At 50.9% G+C, this 18,832-nt stretch overlaps 6 protein-coding genes across 6 annotated transcripts; 1 reads left to right on the top strand and 5 right to left on the bottom strand.

Annotated features, from left to right (window-relative positions):
* Positions 1 to 20: 20 nt before the first annotated feature.
* On the top strand, positions 21 to 2,931 carry VFPPC_03571 (sister chromatid cohesion factor (Chl12); the record flags this gene model as incomplete). The annotated part of the gene is made up of 2 exons (XM_018283061.1): positions 21 to 2,473; positions 2,520 to 2,931. 2 exons carry the CDS (start codon positions 21 to 23, stop codon positions 2,929 to 2,931), a joined length of 2,865 nt encoding a protein of 954 aa, XP_018147778.1.
* A 153-nt stretch (positions 2,932 to 3,084) lies between these two features.
* On the bottom strand, positions 3,085 to 4,777 carry VFPPC_15670 (cytochrome b2, mitochondrial precursor; the record flags this gene model as incomplete). Its single annotated transcript, XM_018293423.1, has 5 exons — positions 3,085 to 4,155; positions 4,211 to 4,486; positions 4,540 to 4,577; positions 4,629 to 4,662; positions 4,712 to 4,777. The coding sequence occupies 5 exons, from the start codon at positions 4,775 to 4,777 to the stop codon at positions 3,085 to 3,087; spliced, it is 1,485 nt and encodes a 494-aa protein (XP_018147777.1).
* Positions 4,778 to 5,832: 1,055 nt separating this feature from the next.
* VFPPC_17490 (hypothetical protein) lies at positions 5,833 to 6,219 on the bottom strand (the record flags this gene model as incomplete). Its single annotated transcript, XM_022429193.1, has 1 exon — positions 5,833 to 6,219. The coding sequence occupies one exon, from the start codon at positions 6,217 to 6,219 to the stop codon at positions 5,833 to 5,835; it is 387 nt and encodes a 128-aa protein (XP_022285780.1).
* Positions 6,220 to 7,090: 871 nt separating this feature from the next.
* Positions 7,091 to 10,258, bottom strand: VFPPC_03569 (vacuolar protein-sorting protein bro-1; the record flags this gene model as incomplete). The annotated part of the gene is made up of 4 exons (XM_018283060.1): positions 7,091 to 8,182; positions 8,249 to 9,400; positions 9,490 to 9,919; positions 9,981 to 10,258. The coding sequence occupies 4 exons, from the start codon at positions 10,256 to 10,258 to the stop codon at positions 7,091 to 7,093; spliced, it is 2,952 nt and encodes a 983-aa protein (XP_018147775.1).
* A 2,760-nt stretch (positions 10,259 to 13,018) lies between these two features.
* On the bottom strand, positions 13,019 to 15,957 carry VFPPC_03568 (phospholipase PldA; the record flags this gene model as incomplete). The annotated part of the gene is made up of 4 exons (XM_018283059.1): positions 13,019 to 13,233; positions 13,292 to 15,530; positions 15,601 to 15,628; positions 15,800 to 15,957. The coding sequence occupies 4 exons, from the start codon at positions 15,955 to 15,957 to the stop codon at positions 13,019 to 13,021; spliced, it is 2,640 nt and encodes an 879-aa protein (XP_018147774.1).
* A 1,755-nt stretch (positions 15,958 to 17,712) lies between these two features.
* On the bottom strand, positions 17,713 to 17,943 carry VFPPC_15668 (hypothetical protein; the record flags this gene model as incomplete). Its single annotated transcript, XM_018293421.2, has 1 exon — positions 17,713 to 17,943. One exon carries the CDS (start codon positions 17,941 to 17,943, stop codon positions 17,713 to 17,715), a length of 231 nt encoding a protein of 76 aa, XP_018147773.2.
* Positions 17,944 to 18,832: the final 889 nt, after the last annotated feature.

The raw sequence follows: 18,832 nt of genomic DNA, 5'->3' as shown, positions 1-18,832 counted from the left end.
TGACCACAAAGCAACTAACCATGCTGTCTGCGTCCTCGCCCATCACATTCCCCAAGAGCTCGCCAGCTCCGAAACGCGCGACTCCCCATGGACAAGAGGTTACGAAACCAAAACCCCGTGTAGACGGGCCATTCGTATTGGATGATGATGAATCAGAAGACGAGAGCCAAGAAAGAAAAGATGATACTCACGTAGCAAAGAAGCGCATGCTCGAGCACCCGACTGAAGTTGCGATACCAGCTCTAGAAACCGAGGCGAGCAAAGACAACGCCTCTCAAGATGCAACACAAGCAGCCGATATTCCTGCCATAGAACCTCCACCAAGCTGGTCGATTCAACGTCCCTTTTTTACCGGCTCGATTCTCGAGAGCATATCTCCTCCATCATACACCGCCAAATCATGCTGCGGTAAAGCGATTTCCATCAGACAGAGAAAGGCGTCTGCTGCCGTATCCTACGAGACTATCGTAGCAGCGAGATCCAAGACGAAGGAAGGTAGAGCAAAACGAAGCTACTACGGCATTGAAATCCATGACTTGATAAGCAATGCGGCCAAGGAAATTGCAAGGAAGACTCAGACAGTTCCCGCCGAACCTGATGCGCCAGTGATGTCAATTGAGGCCCCAGTCGAGGGCAAGAAACCGAAAAAGACACTTCTATGGACTGAGAAATACCGGGCACGAAATTTTATGGACCTGTGCGGCGACGACAGCACCAATCGACATGTATTGAGATGGCTGAAGCGGTGGGATCATGTAGTGTTTCCAGGCCAGACAAAGGCTAAGCCTGTCATTACAAGACGACCCGGCATGAAGCATCAGGTTGAGGAAGAGAAGCCACATCGTAAGATTCTGATGCTTACCGGACCACCTGGATTGGGCAAGACGACATTAGCTCATGTCTGTGCGAAGCAGGCAGGATATGAGGTTTTAGAAGTCAATGCCAGCGATGACCGAAGCCGAGATGTGGTGAGGAATCGGATACGAACAAGTCTGGGTACGGAGAGCGTCAAGAATGTCACCAACAGCAAAGGCAAGGACGGGTCGCAGAGAATCGCTAAGCCTGTCTGCGTGATTGTTGATGAGGTGGATGGGGTGACATCAGGATCGGGTGCGTCCGGAGAAGGTGGCTTTGTGAAGGCACTGATTGATCTGGTGCTTACGGATCAGAAGAACGCAATGCCATCGACGTCTGAATATAACCGGAAGAAGAAGAAGGGAGATGACTTTCGACAAATGCGGCCACTGGTTCTTATCTGCAATGATGTCTACCACCCGTCTCTGCGACCTCTTCGGCAATCAAACCTAGCAGAGGTCATCCACGTCGGCCGACCGTCACTTGATGCCGTCGTCGGGAGGGTGAAGAATGTCTTTGAAAAGGAGGGCATACCGTGTGATAAGGATGCAGTAAGAAAGTTGTGTGAAGCAGCATGGGGTATGACAAGTGGTATCGATGCTAAACGAGGAGCAGAGAGCACAGTCGAAGGCGATTTACGTGGTGTCATGGTTGTAGGTGAATGGGTAGCAGGACGGTTTAGATCTTCACCCGTGGGCGTAAATCAGCGACTTACACGACAATGGATTGAGAGTAACATTCTACGAGACCTATCCAGCAGTGCTGCCGGAGCAAGAGGTCTCGGACGAGGAAACGTTCGAGACATTATCCAGCGACTATTCCAAGAAGGAGGCGGGTTTCCCACACAAGCTATGGATTTGTCCGAATCCAAGACGCACCACGAGCAACCACAAGCTGAGCTGGGATTTGGAGAGCAGCGGAAGAAGTACGCCATGGATCGTCTCCGTGAAATGGTCGAGACAAGCGGAGAAATTAGCAACATCATGACAGAAATCTTTGCTGGGTACCCGAACCGCGAGTTCAACGACGACATCTACCTCGCCAAACCGAACCAGGCGTACGACTGGCTGCACTTTCACGACTGTTGTCAATCGCGTCTATACTCCAGTCAAGACTGGGAACTTGCGCCATATCTCAGTCAACCGGTGCTGGCGTGCCACCACCTCTTTGCCTCGCCAAAGAAACACTACACCGCACCCGGTGGATTTGAGAAACGCTGGGGCGGCACAGAAACAGAAGAAGACAACGGTCCTCCCGTGCCATTTTCCGGGCCTCGAGCTGATTTCCAAGCCCGTGAGGCAGAGAAGCAAAATCGCTCCCAACTTCAAGCACTCCAAGCACAACTCAGTCCAACGCTCATGAGGTCGTTCCGCAGCGCAGAGGACGTGGCTACCGAGTTTCTACCCTATCTAATTCGTCTTGTATCACCAGACGTGAAGCCCGTAGTCGTAGGCGGCAGTCAAGGATCCATGGCCAGCGTCCGCAAGGAAAGCGAGAAAATCATGGTCCAAAGAGCGAGCGAAGTCCTCGCCGAGGTTGGAATCGAACTGCAAAAAGGCAAAATTGAAAGCGAGACAGTCGGCGGTCGTGGCCCTCAATACGTATACCGCATGGAACCGTAAGTCTCTCCCCGCAAACAAAGCATCTTCCACTAACACCCTCAGCGACCTCGACTCCCTCTCAACCTTTGAAACGGGATCCGCCATCCTCGCCTCGCAAGCACCTACCCGCTTTGCCGTACGGCAAGTCCTCGACCAGGAACTACGACGGACGATTGCCCTACGGGAGAGTAATGCGCGGAAAGCTCGTTTTCAGGCTGGCGGTCCTGTGGTGGCGCACCTGCCTGTCTTGCAGGACGACAAGGAGAATCGGGTTGTGGAGGAGACGGCCAGTGCGGTGATTAAGAGAGATTTCTTTGGGAGGGTGATTGAGGCGAAGCCCTTGGCGGAGTTGGATGGGAATAGTGAGCGGAGGATGAGGAAGGAGGAGCGTAAGGTGTGGGTTACGTATCGTGAGGGGTTGAATAATGCGGTTAGGAAGCCGATTTCGTTGAGGGAGTTTCTGAGGGTGCTGTAGCATGATGGGGTGAATAGATTTTCATGTGAATACAATCAATCAAGCTTGTATTGGGTCGTCTATCCATAGCTATACATGTAAATTGTGCTCACGCAAATTTCAAGCTCAACCATCTACAACACCATTCTACCTCGTAAAACCACACCGGGTAGCTTATAGCTTACTCTTCGCCCTCTGCGCCGGCACAACCAACGGATCATACACGGTCCTCGACAACGCATCCGTAGCCGTCGAATTCGAATGCACAAACAAGCTCTTCGTATCGACCAAACTCGGATTCAGGTCCTCGACGCTCGCACACCCAATCAGCCGCATATTCATCTCCATCTCATCCTTGAGCAGCTGCATCGCCCGCTCCACGCCCTCCTGTCCATACGCACTCATGGCATACAAAAACGGGCGTCCAATCCCCACGCCCTTGGCACCCAGACACAGCGCCTTGATGATATCCGTGGCCCGTCGAATCCCGCCGTCGACATAAATCTCAATCTTGTCCTGGAGCCCCTTTGCGCGCAGGACGGGCATCGTCTCCGCGAGGACTTCTATGCCCGAGCGCGCCGTGTCGAGCTGTCTGCCGCCGTGGTTGGAGAGCACCACGCCGTCGGCTTGGACTTGAATCGCGCGGAGGACGTCTTCCACGCGCTGCACGCCCTTGAGGATGATGGGCATTTTGGTAATGCTCTTGAACCAGGGTATGTCTTTCCAGCTGAGCGAGGGGTCAATGAAGCTGGAGATGGCGCGCGCGGCGCCCTGGGACGTGTCTGTGTCTTGGCCGGACTGCACGTTGCTGCCCTGGTCGGTGAACTTGGAGCGCATGTCCTTTTCGCGGCGGCCGAGTTGGGGGGCGTCGACGGTGATGAAGAGGCCCTTGCAGCCGCGGGACTCGGCGTGCTGGACGATTTTGCGGGTGATTTCGCGGTCCTTGTTGACGTAGAGCTGTAGCCATTGGACTTGGGAGGGCTGTTTGGCGTCGACGATCTCGTCGAAGGAGCAGGAGGCGAGGGTGGGAATCATCTGGATGACGTTGTGCTTGTGGGCGGCGCGGGTGAGCACGACTTCGCCTTCTGGGTTGCCCAGCTTGCCGAGGGCGGTGGCCGTCACGTAGAAGGGCATGGAGACGCGGGTGCCGAGCATGGTGGTGCTGAAGTCGACGGTTTCGACGTCGACTAGCACTTGGGGACGGAACCAGATGCGGTGGAAGGCGCTGTGGTTTTCTCGCATTGTCTAAGGGGTGTTAGTTTGGTTTGTGAAGAGGTTTTTGAGGGAGGGAGGGAGTTACAATTTCGTCGTCTGCCGCGCTCGAGTAGTATCCCCATGCCGTCTTCTTCATTATCCTGCGGGCAACGGCTTCAAAGTCGAAGAGGTTGTAGCATTGTGAGAGGAGGGGCTTTTGCTCGACACGCTGTAGGCGTTGTTCTTCTTCGGGGTCTTGTTCCTTCTCTTCTTTGGTCACGGTGCCCATGTCCACGGGGCCGAGGTGTTTGGACTTGTCGAGATATTTGTCCAGAGTGTCGGGAGGATGGATGGGTTCGAATTCCTCGGTGGCATCTTTGCCCTGGGGATTGTTAGACTGATGGTTGGCGCGGTAGAATGAGGGCTGTTTCTTACGGCGTATTTTAGAATAATCTTGGAACCTCCTGGGTGTTCTGAAGAGGTCGGTTAGTATGCGCAGCGATACCGGAGACGGCTTCACAAACCGGGTAGAAAGTCGGTCACGTCGTAGGCTTTGCCCTGCGGGATGTTAGAGTATATTCTGAGAGACTAATGGGTTGGAACGTACGTGGATAATGACCCAGCATGACTTGGTGTCATTGTGCTGGGCAATATCACTGCCTTTCAAGGCCATGGTGGTTGTGGTTCGGCAATTGGGTGGTTGGAGGAGCCGAGGTCTGTTTGCAGTTGATGGTTCTTCTTATATGTACATGTATCGGTGGTGTATCGTGGGAATTAGAATTGCATTGCGCTCGTGGGGAGGGATAAGAGAAACAATTAAAATGTAAGTTGTTGGATAAAGGATAAAGTAGCCGATGGAAATAAACGCCTGAAGTTGGTCAAGTCCCCGCATGAAATAAATCGTCAACGGAATCGACACTCACCCGACGGGCCAATGCATCCGGGGAACGAACCCCAGCTCTTCTGTTTGGTCTCGGTCCAATGGATTGTCCACTTTTGCCAATGACATCAAGACGAATGCCAATGAAGCGGCGGCAAAGGGACTAACGATTGCGGATGTTGCTCCACCAGACTGCGAGCAAGGAAGAGCTGCTCGGGCTAGAATGCGGCGAGCGGCAACTCTTTCGGCACACTTGGCGACGAGATTGATGGCATCAACCAGGTGGCCATATCGAGCGATGGTACTTGTCGGCACATTGTATCGCTGTCCAGTGCCGATTGGACATTTTCATCAAGCATAATCAAGTTGATGAGTGATCACCAATTGGCGGCGATTGTCACACCAAATTGACGGAGCTTCACCTACCCTACTCCATCCTCACATTTCAGAATGAAAGCAACCTCATCCAGACAACCCCATTCTTCATGAACACGGCCTATATTGGCAAACTTTCTTCGTAAACATGGTATACATCAATATGAGTCCGCATTATCACATATCCAGCAGATATAGTGTTCTATAACGCCACCCCTCATTCTACCCATCTCAAAGCAAGCCAAGGCCATCACCACATCTTCAAACACCAACAATCCCAATCCACTTCAACCCAATCTCACAAACCACCCGCCTTACAAACATTCGTAGCCAAACCAACCTGCTTAGCATACCGATCCGGATACGCCGTCCGCTGCACCTTCTGGCACAACGTCCCAATAGCCATCCTCTCCCACCCCTTAATCTTCCTCATAGCATCGAGAAACAGGCCCGCCGAGCAACCGGCATCCATATCACACGCAATGTTCTTGTACACGGACGCACGGAGCTGGAACAGCCCGATGTTGTCGTGGTCGGAACCAACACGATCGTGCGGATAGTTCAGCGACTGTGGGACTCCTTTGTTGGCGTACATGATGATGCTGGTCTGTACGAGCGTTAGTGTTGCGTATAATGGGTAGTTTGTGAGGCCTTACTTCAACCATGGCCGTGGCAATGGCAGCTTGGCAGCCGTGAGGGCCGACACCATCCTTCTTTGCTTGGGCGATGATTGCGTTGGCGTATTTGCTTTGAAGGGCGTTGAGGCCAGGGAGATTGGCGCGGGAGTCAATATTATCTGGCGAGGGAGCGGCGATGGCAGCTGCGCTGAGGGAGAGGGTGATAATGTTGGAGAGCTTCATGGTGATGGTGATGCTGGTGGTGATGGAGCTTGCTGTTGTGAGTTTGTTTGGGGACGAGGAACTGCTTATGACAGTGAAATCTGGATGAACGTCTATCTAAGTCACATTCAACGTTTATAATCTCCTTGCAACATGATCATGGTACTGAGACATATGAAATAAAGACCTGCAGCTGCTTGCTCACAATGACGCTTTTGATCCAGCCGGAGCAAAGGACTCATGTCTAGGACTCATTCTGTCTAAAACCTCATTACACTCCACCACTGTATTTATGGTTAGTCGAGACAGTCAACAGTATGCTAGTGAGGCGGGCCAGTCTAAGACATGTAAAAAAGATCCCACTCAGAACGGGTCGTGTCTTGAAGAACCTTGTACTATGACATAGGGATACGCTCTTGACAAGTATTTATTGCCACAGAGATGATAAACCTGAAAATACTCCGTAATGTTGCGTTGACACCTGGAGCAAAGCTAACATTGAAGTATTCTTCACCAGGACAAGCTAGACATTCTACTTCAACCATCTTGCAAATCACATCACAACAGGCCACACATTGAACGACCTGCAATCAATTCCTGAATAAAGAAATCACGCCCAGTCACATATATTCATCCCGGAATACGATGTATATCTAAATGCAAAAACGCTATCCATCAGCCACACTCCAGCCCTATAGACCCCATGCACAATTCAGCCGTCGGGAAATATGCACCACCCCCCAATGGACACGGTAAGCGACAGAAACTTGACATGAAGTACACATTACACCAACTACAGATGCTATTTGACAACTCTTGCACTCCCAAATAATGTACCAACTTTTCATCCCCCTGCTGAATACCGTCTTTGGCCACCAAGTTCGCTCCTCCGTTATTTCCATGCATTAAGCCCGGCCCATGGATCGTGAGGTTGTTGCGGCTGTGCTGATCGCGGTTGACCGCCCTGTGCATGTGCGCCATGTCCCTCATAGTGAAAGGTCTGTTGTGGCCCCAGAGGCGGAGGGCCAGGAGGTGGTGGCGGCGGAACGAACCCGGGAGGCACATAGCCGCCCTGTTGTTGCCCCTGCGCTCCATAGTTGCCGTATGTCTGGTGAGATTGATGTTGGTGTTGGTGTTGATGTTGATGTTGGTGCGTCTGTCCAAACGATGTCTGCGTTGGCGGTGGTGAGTGCGGCATCATGTTCATGCCAAACGACGTCTGATTAGGCGGTGGTGAGGTTGGCCCTGGAGTTCGACCATATTGAGACGGGTTGTACGATGCTGGCGGCGAGAAGGTGCTTTGCGGAGGCGGGCTCGAATATCCTGGGTATGTGGCTTGACCTGGTGGTGGTGATGTAGGTACCTGATATTGCCCTTGAAAGTTGGTTTGCGGATATCGAGGCGCTTGTCCCGGTTGGAATAGCGGTGCAGGCGTTGGGCGGTTGGATGTCGCTGGTTGAGGCGTAGCCTTGGCCGGTTCCATTGACATGCGTTCCATCAATCCTCGAAGCCGCTCTCGCTCTAGTTCGGCTTGATTGCTCTTGCTCGCAGACCGTTCTTGTTCGATTTGGTTCAGTAATTGAGCTCCCTCTGCCCTCCGGTTGTTGACAAACGTTTCCACATTCTTCTCCAAACTTCCCACCGTCTCTCGCATTTCCGAATACCAATTCTTCGCGCTTTGCAGCCCTGCCTCTAAATCCAGGAATTCCTGATATGCTCGCTTGTATCTGTTGATGACTGATGACCTCTGTCGCTGTATCGCCTCATACTTGCTCTGCTCTGATCTTACGCGCTTGTCCTGCAACAGCGCATTGAACGCGGCCGTCAATTCCTTCATTAGCTGTGATTGCTTGTGATTCGCCTGCAGCAAACGATTCTGATGCGGCCTAAACTTCTCCAGCTCTTGCTCAAATAGCTGTGTCTCATAGTTGGATATAGACTTTTTGTTCAAGATCAACACTTGTGAAATATCGTCATTGTGTACCTGACAAATGTTAGCCATGCACATACCAATACCAGCCAGCGCCTAGCAAAATGTGTCAATTCTCACCTTTTCTTTGAGATCCTTCAGTACCTGATTCCGTTCACGCTTGATGAGGTTAAGCTTCTTGAGAATGTCCTCAACTTTGTTGACCTGGTCCATCACACTAGGGCCGCTCTCACCAAAATCAGCGTCCAGGAGATTGGGTTCGATGTGGGATGGGCTGGATGCATGGCTACCCCTAGCCCGGGCTTGAGCAACACCTTTTTGAAACAGCTGATCAACTTCACCTTCCTGCGCGGCGCGGCGCATTTCATCAAATTCTGGCTCGTTTTGGCGCAGCTTTGTCGCAAGTTGGCTGTCGCTTCTCATTGCCTCATCCAGTGCTTCTCGATAGTTGCGAATGTCTGATCGTAATGTAGTTGTTAACCGAGAGCTGGGTTGCTGGCTCCATTCGCTTTCGTATTTGGACCTCATCTTCTCACATACGCTCTCCTCCATATCAAGCTGCTTGGAACTGCTATCCAAGGTAGACACAATTGACTCCTTTTCTCTCCGCAGAAAGTCGAATATCTCGGCAGGGGCTTCGTGATCGGCGACGTCAATGCACCATTGTCGGAAGTCTTCATCTGGAATAATGTCTTGGTCGAACCCTCCTTTCAGCACTTGAAGTGCTCCTGGTAAGCGCAAATAGTCTAGACTTGCTGCCATCTCTCCATTCGCGGTATCAACTCTCTCCGTCTCCGCTCGTATGAGTTTCGCCTTTTCTTCATCATAGAGACTAGCAGATTCCGTCACGGCCATGGGTACAATCTTGGCGAACAAGTCGGGTCCGGTTATACGCTGCATATCCTGACCAGCGTATAGTTCGCTTACGGGAATCGGTTTTGATGCCGGTAATTTGGAAATGGCCGCAAGACTAGCCTCGGCCGGTACCGTCTGGTGATAGATGAAGTCATTGTCTTTGACCGCTTCGCGGAGCTTGTCTTGGACTGCAGATAGCTGTCGCTTAGCCATCTCTTGCAAGAGTCCACCACACTCGGCGCTGAGGTTTGAGCTAGCCGGCACTGTAGCAGGGAAATTTCGCGACAATCTTTCCGCCTCTTTGGCAAGTTTTTCCGCAACTTCGAAGCGGGCGACTGCAACACCATGTTGGCCTGCTTCGTCGTCTGCTTGGCCTTGATAGAATTGAGCCATTGAATTAAGCAGGTTACTCTTGATCTGTATTGAATCAGGACTTAGCTCTAATATCACCGAATATACACGGGCACAGCAAGCGGGCTATTCTGCTTCCGCAGAGTAAGACATACCTGAACCATTGTCAACCACACTTTTTCGAATATAGCCTTGTTGACGTTTTCCTGAACCCCTTCAATTGCTTGTCCGTACAGATAGCCTGACTGTGCGGCCAACTTGGCGAGCAAGGCAACTTTCTTCTGATCGGCCACCTGCTTCTCCAAGAATACTTCTTGCGCTTGTGCCAGCATGATGTGTATCAGGGTCTTGACGGTTTCTCGACTGAGATCGAATGACGGCGCGTGGAGGAAGTTGTCGTTGATATACGTGAACATGCCGGCGGAGGCTTGGAAAGAATGATACGCAACTTTGAGCGGCGAATCCTCGGCGCGGTTCTGGAAGGCTGCGTAACAGGATAGGACGGCAGATATATTGAAGATGACGGAGGCTTTTTCAAATGCGAGAGAGTATTGCGTTGTTGGTTTGTGTGTGAAGGCGTCAAACCTGTTAGAGTAGATTAGCGTTCCGCCATGGTCGGAGATAAACGCTTTACAAGCCACCTTACCATGTAAATGCTATCTTGATGTGCTGCTCATCCACAGGAAACCGCAGATCAAGCAGCTCCAGCTGACCATAGTATCGATATAGCATATCCCGACCCGACGTGCTCTCCTTTCCTGCTCCGCGCATATCCTGTCGCAGTCGGCTGAGAGTAGCGCACTCTTCAGCGTAGCGCTCCGGGTCATCTCCGTAACTCTCTCGGATATACGTCTTCAATGGCGCAACCCAATCGATTTCATTGGTAGCCTTGAGAGGCACCGATATCATGGGTGACTGCGGCATCTTGCTGACGGGATGGAGAGTGTGCGACGCAACGTGTACCGGGCCCAGGCGTCTGGTTGAAGAGAATATGCTGCCTTGAAGAGAGTCTAATAGACCGGATCGGTATACCAGTGGCGTCCTCGATGATGTGCCTTTGCCTATGCGTCCGGATCCCCGTACCGATGCTGTAGTAGCTATGCAGGTGCAAATAGCTACAGCTACGAACTGCGTAATCAAAAGACGCAGCAGTAGCAGAAGCTACAGGAGCTACAGGAGCGCAGCTACGGCAGCAAACTGCCTTGCCAAGCTCGTATGCAGGATCGTGCTCGATGATGGTTGGGTCGGGGTGCCGGAGGAAGCTGAAAGTATCGGGAGGTCGCTTCTTATGCGGCCAGCTAGAGGTCGTGGCGTCGGAAAACGAAGGACGACGCAGGTACGGAGGAAGGCGGGTGGTTTTGCAGCAAAAAAAGGCGGATGGCTGTCGTCCTCTCAAAGCGTGATATTTCGGCCTTTGTACTCTGTTGAATGCGAGATCGGTCGTGATACAGAGCCGGAACACAATCAAGTCGAAGTAGGTGGTTTTGTGTAACCTGCTCTGACAGAAAGCGGGGTCCCAGTTGCTAGAGAGCTCTAGATTCCTGCTTATTATGGGACAGTGTGAGTGCGGGCGGGCTGTCTGTCACTGGAGATGAGACCAGAGGTGGCCGGACCTGAAGTATGACGCAGGCCTAGCAGGAGGGGAGGGGTTAGACGGAATGACTTCAATGTTCTCAAAGTTCAATGCTGCCTACCCGTTCAACATAGGAAACGGTCGAATAGCACCTGTACAATGGGTCACAGCCCAATCTTTTGAAATCACAAGCCATAAATTGTTGGAGCATACGACATGGGGGCGATGTCCAATTCTCGAACATAGGATGGACAGACGCGGAGCCCAACCAAATTGACAAGCTGCGTGTTAGTGCCGGCGCATAGGAGAGTGGCGGTTGTAGTGAAGATGCTATTGGTACCGGACTGCGGTCGCCTGCCACGAGCAAATATCGAGCAGCTTATGAGCGCTTTGCATGGACGCACTCTGGATACGCCAGATCGACTCGCTTCCCGAGGGATTGGCAGGTGGATACGCAGGAATAGGCTGAGGCTGGGTGCCGTAGCCGCCGGCTGGTGAATCGTGATGATAGGTATCACGGCGTCGCTTCCCAGTCCCTGGTTCGACTATGCGCTGAATGGCATCCAAATGGACCCCAACGATTCGGTGCCTTCGATCGGCGTTTCTATGCCAGCCCTCGCGGATAGTCCTTGGCCCTGGTTGGTGTTTTGTTTCTGATATTCTGGTGCCTGGCTAGGAGTGGTGCTGTGCATAGCCATTGGGCGCCACTAGTCGGCATCACCACGATGTCTTGGCCCCTTGGGCATGGATATACGCCAGGTGGTGGGTTTTGTACAACGTCACACGCTTGCGTAAGATGGAGGTTGTTCGTATATCTGCCTGGTGCGGAAAGGAGAGTTTGTAAAGAATTTGCGAGGTTCGCCCAAAGTGCTGTTAGAACTGCTCACGTCTGTTGGTCGAACAGAGTGGAAAGAGCTGGAGAGCACCTTCCTCGTCGTGGCACCTACATTTTTCGCAGAGCCTCGGAATTCAGGTACTTACTCTTCCTGAGCGAAATATTTGATAATTTTCTTCCCGTGATGCTAAAATCTAGTCGATACTTGGCGTCTGATCCAAAACTCGTGGAAAACCGGAGTCGTTCAACTTACTCATAGCGCGTGTTCGGCATGTTCAGAGGGAATTCGTTTCATTATGGCAGACGTGGCACATACCCCGGTACTTCCTAGGGCCGACATTAGGAACTTAGATTCCAAAATACACACAACTTGGATACATGGTCATTGAGTCTTCAGAAAGTGTTTAAAATCCTGCACGGGGCGTTCATAAAAAGTGCTATGCAGACTCGTGTAACCAAGCATGTTGGTGTTACATCCCCTTCATGGTAGATGGGCATCCAATCGCAATTACTGCCCACTACACATACCATTATTTCATGTACATACGTACTTGACATATCACTCAAAACACAACTCATAAGGGCAAATGTGATGTATATCTCACGGCAACATATCCTACCGCATCCATTCGCCATCCACCCCCACACATATATATCAGACGATCCTCTTCACACCCCAAAACCCCAAGCCAGTAAATAGTAAATACCACCGCAACTACCGCCATAAATAAAAATCACCAACCCATCAAACCACTCATGTCTCATGCCAGTTAATATCCCATGCACCCACGCCTACCCCAGCAGTAGACGATCCCGCCTCATGATTGGCTTAGTTCGGCGCTTCGACTCGGCCGCTTTTGGCGCTAGGCTGGTGACTGGTCAATGCCTAGGTTTGTGAATTTTTTTCACTGAGCGTTAATATTTGTTCAATGTGTCAATTAATTGGGTGTGATAGTGGTATGTAAAGCAATAATTGTTTATCAGAGGCGTTTATGCTGTTCGTTGTTGTTTGCTGTGAGGTCATCGTGCAGTGTTGTTCACACGGCGTAGGTCTGTCTGGCACCACTCCTAACTTTCTTGAATTGTCTCTACGTCTAGTGGCGATGCATGCTCTTCGCGTTCACGAGTAAGTGGATGGATGAGATGATTGCGTCGGATGAAAAAGGCAACTGGACAAAATTGAGAGACGCAAACGACTTGATTCATTTTCTCATATAAGTCACCCACCTCACATATCGCCCATTAAACTTGCACAAAACATATCCATTCAACCAGATTAGGTATACACACTCTCCGTCCACGAATTAACCTGCAATCCCCTCTCTGCCATCTCCGCGTCCTGCAAAAACATCATCGGCATGCACACCAAATGCCCCTTAACCTGGGACAACTTCTCCCTCGCTTCCTCAGGAGGCATAAACTGGTCGTAAATGTGGCCCTGTTTGACGCCCTTGGGGGGAAGATAGCGGTCGTAGTCATCGAATGTTTTAACTACGCTAGTTAGCAACAATTGCAAAAGACAAAACGCAGTGATAAAGGTACGACATACTGTGATCATCTGGATCTGCGTGGAATACATTACGGAATATTTTGGTGTTCTTCAGCGCATGTCCCATCCACATATCCCAAAGCTGGTCTGCTAGTGGGTCGGACACAAATTCCCACGACTCGTCCTTGTCGTAGATGTCGTTTTCGGGATTGACCGTCGGGGGCTGGGCGTTGATGTCGTCCTTTGCGTCGAGATCTTGGGGCGGTAGCAGGCCGAGGTGCTCTCGCCATAGGTATCGTCGGAGGGTGGCTGCGTGGTAGCCCGCTTGGAATGGTTTGCCGTCCATGGTGGTTTCAATCATGCGCGTGTCTTCCATGACGATGCTGAGTTCGCTGTCGTGGTCGCCCAGTTGACTTCTGTCGTTCAAGTTGCTGGATCCGCAGATGACGATCCGATCGTCGGCGATGAGTAGCTTCGAGTGGACGTACAACTCTTCCTGGATCCAGTTTTTGATTTCCGACTCTTCGTCGTCGTGGGCATCCCACGGCTCGTCCTGTAGTTTACTATCTACTCTCATGGCGTGATGTGCCACTGTTGCTGCAGAGGTCACCTCCTCATCTGGCTTTTCCTTTTCGAAAATCTCCCGGGCAAGTTTGGCGTCTTCGGCTGCCTTTTGTTGTGAGCTGGTCATGTTGGCCTTGCGCTTCTCTCGGTCTTGCTTGCGTCGCAAGTGTAAATCGTGGAATCTGCCGGTACCATCTTCGTCGTCAGAACTGCTGTTTTCGTATCCGTGGACACCACTGGCCATGATTTCTTCGGCTTCAGCACGCTGTACTTGCTGGTAGCTGATGCCCGTCTTCTTTTCGGCCTCGCAGATGGCGTGGGTCTTGTTGAGACGATCGTAGGATCGCAAGTTGAAGAAGAAAATGTGCTGCGTGGGATCTACACCTTCTTTCTTGATTTGTCCAAAGATGGAATTCTCGCCACGGCAAATGGACTTGTACTGATAGTCCATGATGGCTCGGGTTCCAGAGGCAGCGTTTTCTCGAAGATCACCAGCAAACCCGGGAATAGCAGGAATAATGATGATGATGCGGAACTTGCGTCCTTCCTTGGCAGCCCGAACCACCGCTTCCACCATGGCGCGGCCAATGGTGTTGTGGATGGGGGACTGCTGGTCACCCGTGGCGGTGATGAAGAATTGATTCTCAATGTAGACGTAGTGCTCGGCCTTGCTGATAATCTCACAGTACGCATTTTGAATAGAGTGGTCCTTTAAGATTCCACTGGACCAGTCGGCACTAGATCGTACTATCTGCGCTTTGATTGTGCCCCTGTTATCCAGGTTCTTGGTGCTCAAAGGTGAGATTGGATGTTTGAGGTACTCGCCAACAGGATGCTTAGGCCGCTGGACACCCACCAAATCCTCATCTTCGCCTTCGCGGCCTTCCAATACGATCCAATCGTAGCGTGTATCCCTCTTGTACTTGTCTCTCTTGATGAAATTCCAACGAAGCACAAAATGTTCAGCGATATCGTAGACACTAGGGCCGATGACAGCCATGGAGACATCGTGCCAGGGCATACGCCCATATTCAGCCTTGCTCAACTCATTCTGTTCCCAGTCTGCGACCTTTTGGAAATCCATGATGCGATTATTATTGAAGTCCTGTCCGGGCCAAATTTCTTCGGAAACACCTTCTGGGTGTACATCGGACAGCGGATGCTGGCGAGCGTCCCAGCGACCAAAGCAGAGATCCAAACCGCCTATAAAAGCCATGGCATAGTCAATGACAATGAACTTTTCGTGGTGAGCCCAATACATGGTCATGTCGGCAGCATTTTCGAAGACATTGTGATCAGGGTGTCTCATGACGCGAATATTGCCGTGTCCTGGTGTTCCCTCGGGGCAGAGAGCATCCAGAGCATGCTTGGTATGGCGAGAGTTGCAGGTAAGGGCTGCCTCTACCTCCTTGTAGACGGCAACGTAGATTTTGACACCGGCTTCGGCTCTCCTCTTGAGAATTTGATCGAGACGAAAGTCCTGGTTATGGTAGGGAGGTCGTCGCAAAAAGAGTTCGGGCGACAGCCACCAATCGCAAATGTAGATGGACTCTTGAGCTTGCTCGAGGGCGACGGAGACGGCCCAGAAGTAGTCGCAACCATCGACGTACCACTTGATCAGGTTTCCCTCTCGCTCCGGGAAATAGGATTGAAACCGATGTTGCTCGCAGATGGCTGAGCGTTTGGCATCGCATCGCTGCTCGTGTTCTTCATCATGGCGATGATCTTTGTTAAACTAGGCGGCGATGAGCGTCAATTCTGCTACAAATGATGAAATTTCTGAGAGCAAATTGTAGCATACGTACCAGATTTCCAAATTTGCCAATTTGATGTCTATTGAGTAAAGATTGTCAGCTTTTACATATGTACCCTCGCTGGCGCTGAGACGGGGGGGTGTGGAAGATGGAGGGACTTGGAGCTCTGCTGTTTGGTGTTGTGAAGTCAATTTGATCAATCAATTGATGGGTAATGGCGGGGTCAACGGGCGGGCAGGCACATGCATACTTTTTGTGAATCAAAGCGACTTTTGCATCGTGAAGCTTGGTCTCGCTCAGTTTCCCCTTCAGATCGTCCATGAAACCGGAGAATCCGCCCTGGCTGCCCGCGGTGTCTTCCTTGTCCAAAGGAGGCTTGCCGCCCTTGAGGTCGTCGGTGCCTCCCATGATTCCAGTGCAATCAAGGTTGCAACTCTGCTTGTTTGTACGTCAAGTACCAAGCGGCACGATCAAGGTGGGGAGCTGTCGCGAGCTTCAATGCTGCAAACTAGAAGAAGAGTTGATGGCGACGCTCGGAGCTCACGGGCAGAGCTCGTTTCTTTGGCGCACAGTAAATTGGCGATTTCTGCCAAATGGTATGACAGCGGCAGCAATGAAGAGGGGAAACAGGAAAGCAGGAGATGGGAAGACCAGGTCTCGTCTTTAGGTTCCAGTCGTGAATCGTGATCCTGAGGGGCGTCCAGTCGTCACAAGCTGAGCTGACTGGACTGGAGCTGGAGCTGGAGCTGGGAGCAACGACACGGAAGCCAATTGATCCAAAAGAAAACCCGAAAGCTGCCCACAAACTCTAACAGTCTGGTAGTGTGGAGTGATTGTCGTCGTCGTCTTTGTCGCACACCAGACGACACGCTGCATGTGTAACTATTTTAAAACCGATTGAGCAATCAGAGTGTCCATCTTTATGCCATTTTAAGCCATGCCCACACTATTTATTGTTGTGAGCATTTGGCATGGTTCAGCCCAGTGACACCAGCTTGAGACCATTTCCATGCACCGACGTCATCACCAGCCAGCTGGACCAGGATGCTTCCACTCTCCAACCAGACATTGAGCGTTCTCGTCCACCTTGGCAGCCATGGATTGTCAGACCTAGCCTGTCGGATCTACAAGGACAGGCACGAGAATACAAGTGCCCAAACCTCACGTGCGTCTTCTGCATCGGTTGGCTTGGCGAACCAGACCCCAGTGTGCTGGGTAAACCTGCTGATGATCAGTCGTTTTCCTTGCACAGCATGGAACTACTGGATGCAGGCAAAGGTGTGGCAGCCCACATGCATCTAATAGCAAATCTAATGTAATGATGCAGCGATTCTGAGTGGGTTGTCGCAGGCAATTACGATGCCCAGTACCCAGGAACAGGAACAGGAACATTGAAAATATTAGCTTGGATGGCGACAAGAGTTCCAGCTCGATGCCATATCAAGCCGCCAGGCGGTCTTCTACCAGCACAACCTCCATCGTGCCAACATTCAATGTTGAGCCACCAGACATCTGGACTCCATCAATTGATGTCTACCCCAGATCTTCAGTGGGACTCCACGTTAGCGGAATACATGTACGCCATGAATACTGCTAAAACGTCCGGGCCAAAGTTCAAGCTGTCGCTGGAGCCATTACCGACCAGTGCTGCAACAATGAAATCAGAAACTGCCCTGAATCCTACTATGCTTTACCTGATCCACCGTCGAAGAGGGATGCCAGCGAGTTCAGCCACTTCACGCGGGTCTGGTGGTTTGGAAGTTAACCAGCAAGGGTGGCTCTGCGACCAGACAGTTTCTTGTCCACCCGAGTCTGTTTGAGTCTTCAAGGATTGTACACGGTTTGTAACTATGACCCTCCTAGGTGAATTAATGCCCTCGCAACTCAAACTAAGTTTTGCCGCTAACAATTTGCCAGGTAATGTACATGGAAAATGGGGAGACGGAGTTCAAAAATCACTGGGTCAGCCGACAGTCACCGAAAAGAACTGAAACAGCCAGGAGGTCGTTTCTAGTTTCTAACTGAGTAGGTAAGCCAACTCTAGAAGACCGTTCATTCCAGTGCTTAAGTGCCAAGGTATGTGAGGGACGATGTCTATTGTCTCGTGAGCTTGTAAATATGTAGCTAGATATGTTAAAACTTGGATAGACTAGACTAGACAGATTATTGCGGCAACCTATTGTGTCCTTTGGTGTCTTGTACGGAGTGGAGTTCAGATGGAGAAATAAACAGAAATAGAGGGCCAAGGCAACCAAAAACCAAGGGCAAACCAAAAAAAGAACGAGCCTTGCCAACGGTCTTATTATTAAGACGGCTGGCGTCTTTGAAGACTAGGGGAGGAATGACTGAGTGGTTTTTGACGTTACAAGAGCAGCAATGCAAAGTATACAACATTCTCTAAAACGCGTACGTAGACGCGCAGCCACTAGTTCTAATCTAGTCACAAAACCTATTTTTATTTTTTACTTTTTATTAAACACTCTATTTTTATACTAATACTTACATCTACCTTCTAAGAAGATAGATGTTACGACCCCAGTTCACTGGCTGTGTGGAGGCCACGGGCTAGGGTGGCTGTAGAAGTTGCCCACAGCACAGGACAACATGGAATGGTCAAGTTCAATGTTGCGGCGCCCGCACCAATCATGGAAGGATCACTGAATGAACAAAGAACTAACAACATTTGAAGTGATATGGGTCTAACGTGCAACTGGATCGCCTGGATGGCAGGGATCATTATGGTAAGCCCAGTGACCTATCCCTTTGGCTGTGCGGAGGTGCAGGCAAAGTATTTGCCCCAGAGAACCCCAGTGAGGCATCTTCTACCTAAATCTTGGGCTATCTAATAGCTCTAAAGAGGTACCAGGCAAAGATCAGCATACCTCTCTTTTGGTAGTAAGATAGGTGATTTAAATGTGCCTCTGAATTGATGGTGTGGTATTGGCTAACATCCCAGTTTGCGACTTTGGCTGCACCTGCGCACAGCCAAAGGGATGGTGAGCCTCGTAGTATATTGACACCCCGAGTCTTCTTTTCCTACGCAACTCTTAGTCCGTAGCTTTTAACACGACCATTAGCACAATCTTAAGTTTACACTTTGATTGACTGCGCCCATCACCAACGTAACGTTTAACCGCTTAGATTGACTGCTCTATTGTCTCTGCCGACATAAAACGAGGTCTAGTTTACCCGTTGGGAATCCCAGCCGTTACAATAAAGAGCTCTCTAGAGTAGCTAAATTTATGCAGAAAGCACTATCCATAATAGCATTTTCCATCTATCT

Source organism: Pochonia chlamydosporia, chromosome 2, assembly GCF_001653235.2.
Source record: "Pochonia chlamydosporia 170 chromosome 2, whole genome shotgun sequence".
Taxonomy (NCBI): domain Eukaryota; kingdom Fungi; phylum Ascomycota; class Sordariomycetes; order Hypocreales; family Clavicipitaceae; genus Pochonia; species Pochonia chlamydosporia.
The sequence above is the reverse complement of the archived record's forward strand: the minus strand, read 5'-3'. Positions and strand labels throughout refer to the sequence as shown.